The sequence below is a fragment of the Sturnira hondurensis genome, unplaced genomic scaffold (assembly GCF_014824575.4).
Source record: "Sturnira hondurensis isolate 20B ecotype Veracruz unplaced genomic scaffold, ASM1482457v3 Scaffold0001221, whole genome shotgun sequence".
NCBI lineage: Eukaryota > Metazoa > Chordata > Mammalia > Chiroptera > Phyllostomidae > Sturnira > Sturnira hondurensis.
In genome coordinates this window covers 2442388-2455939 of record NW_028073852.1, presented here as the reverse complement: position 1 = coordinate 2455939, position 13552 = coordinate 2442388, and the positions used below count along the sequence as shown (strand labels likewise).

General features: G+C 62.0%; 1 protein-coding gene across 1 annotated transcript in view; it reads right to left on the bottom strand.

Moving 5' to 3' along the window:
* Positions 1-13552, bottom strand: part of DNAH17 (dynein axonemal heavy chain 17) — an 84036-nt gene that overhangs the window by 58840 nt on the left and 11644 nt on the right. The window contains exons 16-24 of the mRNA XM_037064365.1: positions 11476-11616; positions 9631-9774; positions 8472-8654; positions 5566-5820; positions 4712-4881; positions 3884-4106; positions 2377-2493; positions 2190-2276; positions 785-937 (exon numbers count right to left, since the gene is read on the bottom strand). Of these exons, the coding sequence (XP_036920260.1) occupies positions 785-937; positions 2190-2276; positions 2377-2493; positions 3884-4106; positions 4712-4881; positions 5566-5820; positions 8472-8654; positions 9631-9774; positions 11476-11616 (1473 nt within the window). The remainder of the gene's footprint in view (positions 1-784; positions 938-2189; positions 2277-2376; positions 2494-3883; positions 4107-4711; positions 4882-5565; positions 5821-8471; positions 8655-9630; positions 9775-11475; positions 11617-13552) is intronic.

Below are 13552 nucleotides of genomic sequence, written 5' to 3'. Positions count from 1 at the left end.
ACGGCGCGGAAGCAACTCGGCGGAGGGAGACCCGCCTTCCCAACAAGGGGTGCTGGACCCACAGACACCCCCAGGCGGAGACACGGACTTCGGCCTACACCTCACCCCTTGTACAAAGACTGACTCACCGTGGATCAGGGACTTAACTGTGAAACACGGCCCAGTACAACCCTTAAGAAAAAGGCATGGGAGAAATCTCTAGAACGCAGACCAAGGGCTCTCTGATTTGACACAGAAGTCACCACCCACGCAAAAGACTGCCGGGCTGAGCGTCACCAACACCAGGAGCTCTCCCTCCCCCCGCCCCAAGGCCAAGGCCAGGTCCAGGGAGGTGTGGCTCAGCTCCAGACCTCAGGGAGCTGTGTGTGCACACAGAGGCCTGACTGGGGACCAGCTTCTAGACGCTATAAAGAATCCTCAGAACTCAAGAGGAAAAAAAAACCATTAGAAAAGGGGCCGCCGTCGTGTGCAGCTGAGGAGAGCAGGTGCAGGTGCCCTACAAACCGGGAAGAGAGACGCCCCCACCCATCCATAGGAGACACTGAGGAAGGCCACAGGGGTCTTCCTTTCCAACAGACCAGGTGTGTCCCTTACTTGAAAACGTTGTGAAACAGGTGAGGGCGGCTGAGTGCAGGAGAGGAGGAAGGCCCGAGGAGAGAGGTGGTGGAACGTGAGACCCCTCTCCGGTCCTTTGGGCACCTCCCTCGAAGGCCAGGAGAGCCCTCTCGGGGGCAGGGGGTGCCTGCTCGCGGACTCACGTCCCGGGGCCAGCCGTCCAGCTCACCATGACGATCATGTCCCAGAGCTCCTTCAGTAGGCGGACCTCTTTGTGACAAGCCTTGAGCTGCTTGTAGTCCGGGACGGCGACCTCAAACAGGCTGCCTGACTTGCACAGAGCCTCCATGACCCCCTCCATGGCCGCAATGCTCTTTTGTTGCTGGGCGGGCAAGGAGAGGGGTGAGCAGGGTGGCCCGCCCGTGTCGGGGCGCCTGCCCTCCCCCCTGCCACAGGCTCGCTCTCCTTCATCCCTCATCACACGAGGACTGTGATGGCAAATGTCCCAGGGTGGGGGGAAGCATCCTCCCACCCCCCTTCCCAGGCCCCCTGGCTTCCGCTCTGATGGGAAGGGGGTCTCTCTTTGTGAGCTGGGGCCCGAGGACCACTTTTTGTGGACGTGGTATGAATTCCACATCGTGGAATTCCTACACCAAATTCCTACGATCTCCTGATTTCCTGGAATCTCCACCTCTTTGACGCTACACGAATCTTTTTTTTCATCTTATTAAAAATCACATAGGTAGTGCTTGGTTGCTTTGAAAATTAGAAAAATCTAGGTAAGCAAAGAGGAGGGAAGGAAGAGCCACCTCAAACCCCCGGACCGAGCCTGAAATGCTGGGGCGCTTTGGTGTGGAGCCGGTGCCGGTGCAGAGGCGCTGCCGGCGGGGCGCACACACCCTGGCAGAGCGCACCTGGGAGCCCTCCACCTCCTGCCCAGCCTGTGCGGACACGCCCTGGCTTCCAAGGAGGGATCGGCCCTCTGCACTGTGGCTTGGGGAACTGGAGGTTAGGCCACGGGCAAAGGGTAGGACCTGGACCTTCAGAAATGGTGGGCTTTGAAGCTAAGCAAGCAAAAGAGCAGAGGCTTGAGGGCAGGGAAGTATGGGATGGCCTGGGGGGAGAGTTCGGGGCTCCCTGTGCTCACACCTGTGGCACTGAGGGGTGAGGGGAGGTGTGGATTGGTGGGGTGCTGGGAGCGAAGGCATCTGCAGGCCCCGGTATGCTCCCGGGCTCCCTGACAGCCCTGAGGAGTCCATGGGGCCTGGGCTTGAGGGATGCCAGGCCCAGGGCTGCAGAACTTGCATGGTGGATGCTAACCATGAACTTGACAGTGGGAACAGAGCAGAGCAAGGGTGAGGCTTGGCCACTGGTGGCACATGGTGGGCCAGGGACCAAAAGGCATCAGTGGTGATGGGTGAGTGCTAAGCCTGGGGACAGGAAACTGCTGAATTCGAACGGGGTTGGGGACCTAGGACATGGGGTGGGGTGAAGGACAGGGTGGGTGTGTGGGACATTCAGGTGAGAGGGCGTCAGCTGCCGGCCTGGATGGGGGATGACAGCCCGAGGAAAGACGGGAAAGCAGCGGGGTCCCCAGCTCGCTGTGCAGCTCGGGCTGGAGCAACGGTCGCTACCTTGTTCAGGGACCGGTAGGGGTCAGGATCGCTGAAGGTGAACGGAGCTTCCTGCCGGAACTTCTCCCTGAACTCGTGCTGCTTGATCTGCGGGAGAGGCGCGTGGAGACGTCACACGCCCGCTCCCAGGAGCCGAGGCCGCTGCCCCGGCCCCGCCCCCCGGCCCCGCCCCCGGGAGCAGAGGGACCTCGAACTGCTGGCACTTCCTCCGCAGGATGTTGACCTCGTTGGCCTGGAGGGGCGCCACGTTCTGCTTCACCTGGAGGGCCAGCTTCTTGGTGTTGGTCCACTGCTCCGGCAGCTCCTGCGGCGGGCAGAGGCCGGGCGGCTCCTTCTCTGTCCTTCTCTGCACCCACTGTCCCTCGAGACGTAATTGTGGCCCCCAGGAGGCGGCGCGCAGAGCAAAGCCAGGCCCGTGTGCCTCCCGCCTCCGGGGGGTGGCGTCTGCACACCCGCCTCTGCAGCCACACCCGGCGATGGCAGGGGTGCGTTTCTGTCGCCCAGGTGACAGGAAGCCATGTGTGCACGTGTGCCCACACGTGCTGTACGTGTGTTGTGCATGGGTGAACACACATCTTGTGCGTGGGTGTGCACACACACATGTGCTGTGTGTGTGTGCCTTGTAGTCCTAGGCGATCTCATCCCAAGTGTAGATTCCTGTGGTCACCGCCACAGTCCTCACACGGAGCTGTCGCTGGGAAGGACGCTGGGAAGGACGCTGTCACCTCTGTGCCCGCCCCCGCCGCACCCTGTGCCTGGGCAGCCACCACCCTGTCCTCCATTTCCCTGATGTCACCGATTCAGGAATGGCTTTCCCAATCAGAGGTACGTCTGTGTTTTCCGAGTCACTCGTGCCTGCGCGAATACCCTACTTACAAACACGGCATCTGAACGAACAAAAACCCAGCCCACAAATTCTCTGCCCACAAACGGCCATGGTTTTACTTTCCTCTGTGACTGGCCCGTGGTTTCTGTCGGCAGGGGGCACCTCTAACGCCATCTATCACCCTGCTCCCCCAACCCCACGCACCCCCCCTCGCCCCTGGTGACCGCCCTCACACACTTCTGGCCCTTAGCACCCCGGGCCCTGAGCCTTCCGGCTCCTCCCCGCTTTGCCCACAGTCCGGCCCCGCCTCGGCTGTGGGGTGTCAGGCACTAGGCTATGGGGGGTCATTGCCAACAGCAGGGGAGCAGGTGTGTGTGACCAGACACAGAGCGGGGAGAGGGCGGGGAGGCTGCCAGATCTGGGGGGAGACTGACACTGGGGCAGGGTCTTCNAGCCTTCCGGCTCCTCCCCGCTTTGCCCACAGTCCGGCCCCGCCTTGGCTGTGGGGTGTCGGGCACTAGGCTATGGGGGGGTCATTGCCGACAGCAGGGGAGCAGGTGTGTGTGACCAGACACAGAGTGGGGAGAGGGCGGGGAGAGGGTGGGGAGAGGGCGGGGAGGCCGCCAGATCTGGGGGGAGACTGACACTGGGGCAGGGTCTTCAGGACCTATGTTCTCTGTGCTGCCCCTCCTCGCTGTCCATGGGGATCTGGGCCCGGAAGGGAGGTCCCAGCCACAGGCCCACATGGGAGGCCTTTTCCCCCGTGACCACAGCCCTCTCTTCCGGCCACGGCCAAGGCTCCCGGCTCAGGATGCACGAAGCTCCGCCCCGCCCCCCCCAGACACACAACACATCTCGGGCTGTGCACCTGCAGCTTCAGGTGCGTCTCCTCTGGCATCTCCTCCCCGTACGTCTTCAGCAGCTCGATGGTTTGCTTCAGGGGCTCAAACATGGTGTCGGTGGCCGACTGCCTCTCCTTGACCTTCATCAGGTGCCCCATCATCTGCACGAGGCCGTCATAATCCCCCTCCTTGAGCGGCGTCGTCAAGCCAGTCCTGGCGGCTCTCATGAAGGCTTCCAGGTCATTGAGGCTAAGGGACCAGAGAACAGCCTGTGGCAGGCGCCCCTCCACGGGGGAGGGCTGCGGCCATTGAGGAGGCGGTGGACTGAGGGACGGTGTCCGCCGAGGGGCCTCTGCCGCCTCCCCACCTGCCATCGCCCCGTGCCCCCTGGCTCCGCTCTAATTGACATTGACGGGCAGAGCCCAGGGTGAGGCCACGTCTGAGAGGCCCCTGATGGCCCCCCGGTGGCACTCGGCTTGGTGCCTCTCCCTCATGGCCCTGGCCACCACCTGGCCGTCGCCTGTGCCTGCAGGGTCACAGGCACTTTCATCTTGTGTCAGTCCTCCCTGCCAGGCTCTGTGGTCCCAGGGGTTTCTTTGGTACCCGGGGTCCGACACTGCGTGCCCATTAAGTGGGTGTTGGGGGAAGAAGCGGGGCACCCCTCGTGTCCAGGTGGCCCCTTCTGCTGGGGACCCCCTTTGGGGGGCCGCTGGAGCTGGACCTTCACCTCCTCACCTGCCCCGGGGGAGGCACCGGATGACACCGCACATTCCCAGGGAAGGCCGCTCGCCATGCCCTCGGGGCGGTCCCTCGAGTCCCCCTGGGGTGGGCGGGGCGGCGGCTGGGACGCCCACCTGCTGACCACGTGGTTGCTCAGGTGGCGCTTGAACATGAGGCTCCAGCGCTTGATGGTGTTGAGCAGCGCCTGCTTGAAGGGCCGGCAGTCGCACTGCAGCCAGCCGCTGAACACCTGGGTGCTCTCCCGCCAGGAGACCTCCTCGTACAGCTTCTCGTAGGAGTCGATCTGGGGGTCACGGCCCTGTCACCGCCTGGCCGCCTGCTGCAGACCGGCCCTGACCACGCAGGGCGTGCTGCTCTCCGGCCAGCACCTGGCCGCCCCGGCGCCCCGCCACGTATCTGAGCTCAGCAGAGGCCGGCGGCAGGGGTCACACGCAAGGCCAGCTCCCCAGGACACTGCCGCGGAGGCAAAGTGGCCACCCAGCCATCTCTGGAAAGCCACCAGCTGGCCCCACTTTGTGTGGCGGCGTGCGCCCAGTAGGGCTGCGGGTAGGTGGCTTCCGCTCACAGGGCGCGGGGCCTCTCTCTCACTGCACAGCCAAGAAAGGGCGCGGTTCCTGCGTTCACCGTGTGTCTCACTGTCCGCATTCTCGACGCTCTTGCGTCTGGGCCCTTGCTGACCCAGACTGTCCCCCTGTCCTGGTCACCTAGGGCCAGGAGCCAGGCCACTCGGGGCAGCCCCAGCCCCAGAGCCCACCGCAAGGATTCAGCCTGGTCAAACCCTAAGCCCGCCTGCCCTGGCTTACCCGCTCCTTCCCACAGAAGCTCTGATGGGACGGGCGCTTCCCCATACCTCCTGATGACCCTGACGACCCTGTGTGGCCCTTCTGCATCAGGCCCCACCAGCCGAGCTGCCCTGTGGGGGCTGGAGGCGGTGGAGGGGGGGGGAGGAGGCGGGGCTCCCACGCACCTGCTGCTGGAACTGGGCCAGGGTGGGCGGCGTCCTGGGGCCGGACTCCTCCACCTGGGTGTCCAGGTCCTCCGGGCTGACGACGCGGCCGTGGGTGAGGAAGCTCCGCATGGACTCCTGCAGGTCGTCTACCCAGAGGTAGGAGTACTTCTCGAAGGAGTCCTGGTACTCCTCCGCCTCCTTCAGGGTGCTGATGACCGTGTTGGACATCTCCTCCCGCATCTCAATGAGGTCCGCCATGTCTTCCAGGTCCGACTGCGGGGGGCGGGGCCACGACAGTCACAGGATGGCCCCCGCCCGGGGGAGTGTCTCCCTGCTGGTGGAAGGGCCACCGACCTCTCTAGTTGGGACATGGGGACCTCTCTAGTTGGGACATGGGGACAGTCAGTGACTTGCAAGCTTCTCCCTCTGGAAGGCACACCAAACCTGACTTTTGTCCAGAGAACCCAGGACGACCGGCCGCCAGGGATGTAGACGGAGTTCGTGCGGAGGGCGCAGCCCAGAGGTGGGGTCATCAGGGAGCCCCAGAAATGAGGCCCGGCATGGGGAGGGGACAGGAGTCTCCCTTGATGACTTGAGCTGGATCTTTCTGGTCTTAAGTGACAAAACCTGGGCCCAACTGGTGTCCCCAAAAAGACAGCTAATGGCTCCCCAGAGCCCCAAGGCAAGGTGTGGGTGGGCCTTAATACTTTTTTTTTTAGTTTCATTTACTGACCACATTTTTCACACTATAAGACGTACCCCCCCCCCCATTTGGGAGGAATAATGGTTGTTAATGCTGCTGTTGAGTTTTGTTTACATCGACATGGGTGAAATATTACGTTATTTATGTTATTAAATATTTTAGCACACTTTTTGCTTTAAAATTTTTTCCCCATTTTTCTCCTCTGAAACCTAGGTGCATCTTATGGTCCCCAAAACACGGTATTTCTTTGCGGAGAGAGGGAACGGAGAAGGAAAGAGGAAGAGAAACATTAACGTGCGAGAGAAGCATGGTGGCCTCCTGTACTCGTCCCTGTAGGGACCCAACTGGACCCCAAACCCAGGCCTGTGCCCCGACCGGGCATCGAACCAGAGACCTTTCGCTTTGCAGGACGAAGTCCAAGCTACCGAGACACACTGGTCAGGGCTTAATCGTGGCTTTTGTTTTCTGTATCTTAACATGCTTTGGCATTTTCAAGAGTCTTGCTTGTTGGGGGGAGACGCCTCCCCCAGGGCGAGCCGGTTCCGAGAGGGCGGGGAGGCGGGGGCACCTCCCAGTTCGAGCCCGCCTGTCCCAGCCCACGGCGAAGCTGTCGCCTGGCCCTCACCACCCGGGCCGGGCAGCTGCAGACACCCTAACCTGAGTGGTCCCCTTCACCTGTCTCCCTTTCCTGCCGACCCCAGTAAGGCCCTGGCCTGGGCCTCCCTTCTCTTGGGCTCTGCCCTGAGCGCCGACTAAGCCGGCTGCTTCCCCACGGCGCTGCGTGGGTTCTGTGCCTCTCCTTCCCAGGAGAGCTGTGAGTGACGTTAAGCATTTCTTTCAGTGTCACTGTCACCTCCACAAATGGCGTCCCTTGCAGGCACAGGGGAGATGGGGGACCCTGCACACTGGGATTTGGCTTGATCACCAGGACTGCGAGCTGCTTTCCTCTGTCCTCTCCCGGGCGGGACCCCCACCGCACCTGCCGAGGTGCTGTGGAGGTGCGCTCTGCCAGGGTCCAGAGCGCCAGCTGGGCCCGGCCCTCAGTGGCCCAAGCTGGGTCCCACGTCCAGGCCTGAGCTGACCACCGGTGGCAGGCTCAATTCCGGACTCTGGACAGCACACACTTGGGCCAGACTGGACACCTTTCCGTTTTTGCCGCCTGGATGTCCCCTCTCCCCTTCCCAACTCAGCTCCTTGAAGCCCCTCTGAGAAGCCACCTTTGACCTTGACGGGCAGGCAGTTCCTGTGTCCTTGCCTTACCTCAGATGCACACATGCACACATATGCACACGTGTACACACACACACCTCTCTCTCCCCCTAACAGTGTAGAGTGCCTGGCTGTAAATATTTGTTGTTGTAAGCACCATGCCCATTACCAGAAATTTCAAACCGCACGGCATGACGTGGAGAACAAAGCCTCTCCCCCTGTCCTCACCCCATCACCCGGGGCGAGCGCCCCGCTTGCCCCTGAGGAAAGCGTGCTGACGGCCTAGAGGACATCCCCAGAGAGAGAGATTTTTGTTTGTTTCGGTGCATGAAATCACATTCCAAACATTCGTTCACACCTCGACACACACCTAGCAACGTGTCCAGGGCACCGTTCCAGCCCTGGCTCACGCCTGCCGCTCAGCCAGAGGCCCTCGCGTGGCCCGGCCAGACCTGCCAATCCACTCCGCTGGGAGAACAGGTCTTTCTGAATTTGTGTTTTGACGTCATGCAAATGATGCTGGAGGGACACTCCCCTGGGGGAGCCGAGCTCCCTGCTCAGTCCCACGCCCACAACCAGAGTTGACTGCGTGTTACGCACGGGTGGCATTTCGAGCCGAGGGCTGCAGGAGGCTGTGGAGGCGCATGTGTTGAAGCGCCCGGTGTGGACAGAGCCTCAGTGCTCACGTGACAGAAAGGAGAGAAACGCCAGGAAGGGGGACGGGCACACTCTGGGTGTCCCGTGGGGGTGCGTGGGCAGGTGTTGTGGACGAAAGCCAGGCCCATGAAGGAGAAGCTGCCTTGGGAGGCAGCACGGGACGGCAAGAGCGAGGAGAAAGAGCCAGTCTGTCGTCCTGGGGATAGAAACCTCTGGGCTGGGTCGCGCTCTGAGCCACCCTCACTTAAAATGTCAACACCCAGGCACTGCTGGGTCCGGAAGGCCACGCCGAGCCAGGAACACGACCAGGGCCCCAGCGGCAAGGCAGGTGGGGCCACAGGGAGCCCGGACTGACCTTGTAGCTCAGCCGGCCCTTGGCCAGCCGGGGGATGAGCTTCGCCGCGTTGTAGATGTCGTTGACGAGGCCCTCGATCAGCGCCAGGAAGCCGTGCTCCGAGCCCACCTCCAGGGACGGGCTGAAGGTCATCCCCTCCTCGCCCAGCTCCATGCGGATCTCGAACAGCGGCGCGATGCCCTCCTGCAATGGCGGTCACAAGGGTCGGCGCCCCGCCCTCAGGGGGCGACCTGCCCCCACACCCCACGCTCACTGCAGGTTCCACGGGGGGAGGGCTAAGTTCCATGGACATGGCGGCCCCTGGTGCAAATGGTGTGAAACCAGATGCTTGGCCCTTGGGCCAGAAGGGGCTGGAGCGGCCTCGGGCAGGGCAGGACGGGACAGGATAGGGACTGGAGTACAGACCAGAGGCCGATGACCTCAGTTCAAAGCCTGTATCTGCTGCTTGCCAGCTATGTGGGCCCGACCTCCCAGTTTCCCCAGATACAAAAGAGGAGAAAAACCGTTTTCTAGAACAGAAACAATTGTCCCCTCTCTGGGTTACTGCAGGGATGAGATGAATGAAGAGCATAAAAGGCGTGGAGTGTTGGCCGGCTCCCCTCTGAGTGCTGGTGGCCGTGGCCACCACGTGCGGCCCAGTCACAGCCAGGCCTTAGACCTCATGTCCCCCAGAGGTTCCTGCTGAAAAGGCACATGCCCAGGGTGGCCCTGTCTGTCCCCAGATGCCCCACGCGAGCCCACTGGGCAGATAGTGCTGGCCTCACTGCAGAGTGACAGATGGGCGCCTCAATCTTTCCAATCACCAGGAGGCGGCCACAGGGCACCTGCCCACCTTCACCCAGCTGCAAGGTGGGCCAGCTCCCAGCTCATCTCTGGAATGGCAGACTGGAGGTGGCCAGGTGTCCCGAGTGCCAGGGACTGAGGACCGTCTGGGCTGCAGGACTCTCACTTTTAAAATGGGGACCAGTGGGCCCCTCCCCTCCCTGGCTGGCTTCAGTCCACCTGTTTATTTGGAATGCGCCAGCCTGCGCCCTTGCCAGAAACCGTCGCCTGTGGGTGCCCACGGGAGCCTGGCGTGGGTACCGTTTATCTACGACACGCACGGCCGCATGCACGCGGCCACGCCGCCACGCGGACGCGCCCTGCCTGGGCCACTCACATCCAGCACCATGTTATTCATGAGGTAGTTCAGAGACCGGCGGACGAAGCTGTCGAACTCGTCCAGGACCAAGCTGTCGATGTAGCTGACGTAGTCCTTCCAGGCCTGGCTGGCTGTGTTCGCCCGGAGCAGCTCCGCGTTTTCCTGCGGACGGACCCGCGTGGGGTGGGGAGCTGTCAGCCCCTGGCCCGCCCACCCCCTCTTCGGGCAGAGCAGGCGGCGTTGCGGGCCACCCGCCCTCGAACCCACACTCCAGGCCCACGGCGCCGCCGCTCTCGCCAGGTCTGGCGTCCTCTGATCTCTTCAGGGTCTGGCCAGATGTCACCTCCTCACCCCCTCCTTGCCCACCCCCATTCATCTTCTGATTGGTTCCTGTCCCCACCCCCACCTGTGTTCCCACCAGCAATGCATTATTTGTGTCATGGCACAGGGGACAGCACTGAGTTATTTAATCTTTTTGTCTCTCGTCTGTGTCTTCCCTTGGTGCCAGGCTTCCTGGGGACAGAGTTGACCATCCTTTCCACCATTGTACTTCCAGCCCTCGGCTGTGTGCCTGGGACAGAGGACGTGCTGATGAGTGGGTGGGTGGATGGTGGGCGAGGGGTGGGTGGATGGATGGGTGATCTGTAAGACACCAAGGCCACAGGGGACCACAAGGATGAACATGACCAGGTCTGTCCTCTCAGTTACATTCTAATGAGAAGAGAAGACGCAGGCCTGTTGAGCTCAGTGGCAGAAAGCAAGAAACAGTTCCAAGGACCACGGCAGCAGGGGGGCCTCTGACAAACGCACATGACAGGGAAGCTCATCGGGCCGTCGGCCCTCTGGCCTCTGGCCCACTGGGTGCCTGGCCCCGCTGCCCTGTGGCTGGGCTCTGATGCTGGGGACCTTTCCCTGACCGAGGCCTCTGCTTCCGACATCTGAGAGTATGAACGTGTTCACCGGTTAACTCTTCAGTTTAGCATTTTAGTTTTGTGGGACCTTCTGGCGTGGCGGCAAAGTGAGGGGAGAGGATCTGGAAACAAGCCAAAGTGTTCTGGGGTCCACTCAGGTCACTCCAGGGGGGTAATGCCCTTCCAAGCAACGACTTGCCTTGGAGAACAGTCCATGACAGGCCCGCTGGCCTGGTGGGCTCAGGGCTCAGAGTTCACACCAAAGACGGGCGTCCCGTGCAGGGATACCCTGTACACTGCCCTGAAAGCCCCCGGAGCCCAAGGCAGATGTCCCCGTTTGCAGGCTGGGGCAGAGCTCTGCCTTCCACACTCGTGACACGCACGCCGGGAGAAATGGCGGCCAAGGGAGGAGAGTGTGAGGACCCCACGCTGTCAGGGACCCTGGCGGAGCTCCCAGAGTGCGGGGGTGGGGCACACTAGCAGGGGTGGGGCCCTCGGACTGTGGAGACCATTGGCTGAAAGGAGTAGCCGGCCCCAGGGCAGGCAATGACCAGACATATCGTTCTGACTTCACTGCTGCCATGGAGACCCCGGCTCACACAGTCACCGGGCCTCACTCCACCCGGGCGGCCGCTACCACCGTAGGACAGTCAGCAGAGCCTGACACAGTGTGCGGCCTCCAGCCCCTCACCCCAGGGAGACAGCCTTGGGGGCCTTGTCGGGAGCTGTCTGGTGTCTGCACCTGTTTTGTGCAGGGCAGGGCGTGCCATGGTGCCCTTAGGACAGAGGTGGGCAGACCCCAAACAAGAGAAACCAGCTTCCCAGGCCCCGTTGGGGGGGAGTGTGCCATTTTAAAATGAGTCTCTGGGACCGTGGGTGCCATGGTTACAGATTCTGCCGCCCTGCCGCCCATGCCAGGCAGGCGGGCGCCCGGGGCCCCACCGCTCCTCACCGCGACCATGGCCTGGATCCGCAGGCCGGCCTCCTTGACCGCGGTGTAGCGCTTGTTCAGGTTGGTCAGCCGCCCGTCCAGGTCCAGCAGGGCCTCTCTCTTGTTGTCCTTTCGCTCGAACATGGGGTTGGCTGACCAGTCCTGGGGGGGGAAACGGGGAGTGAGGGGCAGGTCTGGGGACAGCGTCTCCGGTCTCGCGCCCTTGCCACACACTCTGTGGGGCGGATGTCCTTGCTCCCTGCGGACCTCGGGGAGGACGAGGAGCTCTGAGAGCCTGCAGTGTTTGCATGTGGGACCGCTGCAGGTCTCCTTCCACAGAGGCCACCTCCACCCTCTGGATGACGTGTGATGCTCTCTCTGTCTGGTGTCCCCCTCTCCGGTGACAGTGAGGGCTTATCTCACTGGCCTCCCCTCTGCCCAGTACTTGGTATCTATACCCACTGTGTTTGAATTCTGTCTTTCAGGTCTGGTGGGCTGACTCCATCCATCCATCCATCCATCCATCCATCCTCCATCCATCCATCCACCATCCATCATCCATCCATCATCCATCCATCCATCCATCCATCCATCATCCATCCATCACCCATCCATCCATCCATCATCCGTCCTCCATCCACCCACCCATCTGCGCATGCTCTGTCCCAGGCACATGGCTGAGGGCTGGAAGTACAATGGCGGAAAGGATGGACAATTGTTTCTTTTCCAATTACTTGGTGTTCTCTTGAAGCCAGGCGGCCAGATGCCACCTGCTTGTTTTTGTTGTCAGTGCTCAGACAGAGTCAAAGGTGGGAAGACTCAAGGCTGGGAGAGCTGGAGTTCTCCCAGACGCTGGTACCCCCACACTCAACCCTGAGCCTGCTGGTCCCTCCCTGGTCTCCACTCTCCATGAGGCCACGCCCCTCGGCAGCTCTGGCTTCTGAGCGGCTGCAGAGGGCATGGCTGGGGCGGAGTCCAGAGAGGGGTCAGCTTTGCTCTTGCTGTGACCAGCCAGCTTGCCCCTGCTGGGTGGGTGGGAGGTCTGTATCCCTGTTGAGGCCCTAGCCCCCCCCACCCCCTGACATGGTGGTATCTGGGGGGGCCTTTGGGAGGTGACTAGATTTAGATGAGGCCAGGAGGGCGGGGCCCCCATCATGGGCCCAGTGTCCTTAATGCGAGGACACAGTGAGGAGGCGGCCACCTGCAAGCCAAGGAGAGAGGCGGCAGGAGAAACCAGCCCCGGCAGCTGCGATCTCAGACTTCTGCCCTCGGACAGGCCCAGGAAGTGGCTCTGTGCTGGGGCCTCCCAGCCTCTGGTGCTTGGTTGTGGCCCCCGAGCCACAAAGGCAGGGTTGCTGCTAGACTGCTGGGGGAAAAACTGTCTCCTCACATCCTTTACCTGCATAGGCTCACTGTGTAGGTGGGTCTGAAAGAAGATACTTTTGAGCAAACAAGGACGCACACGGCACGTCCTTCATGCACCTTTCTGAGGGCGTTACACGAGGAAATGAGCCCATTTGAATGAAAAATGAACCAGGAAAAAACTGGTGGCCAGCAACGGTTTTTGTCTACAGTTTTGAGTAAATCCAAGCTGGTGGCATGAAGAGGGAGGCAGACTGCGGTGGAGAAGGACACGGGAAAAGCCGGAGTGACCCGGGACCAGGGCAAGTGGCCCGATCCACTGAGATTGCTGGGGCGGCCCGGCAGGCGTCAGAAACTGGATGATCCCAGCTCCCTCGGGAGTGAGCCAGGGCAGAGAGGGTGGGGCTGGGGCCTCGGGGGTCTGAGGCCCCTCGTGGGTGGATGGGGGTGGCAGGGAAGCAGGTCATGGGGGTCCTGCTGATCTCATTTTGGCACAGGGACAGAAACACAGCTCAAAGCCCACCGCGGTGCAATGCCACGCAGCTGTACAGCGGGCGTTGCAGGTGATGGGGCTGGGGGTTCTCGGCTTCCCTGTGGAAAACTTGCTGCAGCTGGTGTTGCAAAATGAGAGCCTTGGTGACGCACCCTGGGGGCGGCCCCAGGGCTCTTTGGTGAGCAGTGAGTGTGCGCCGGGCATCTTCCCGCCCCTGGTTCCCAGCACCGGCCTGGTGCAGAG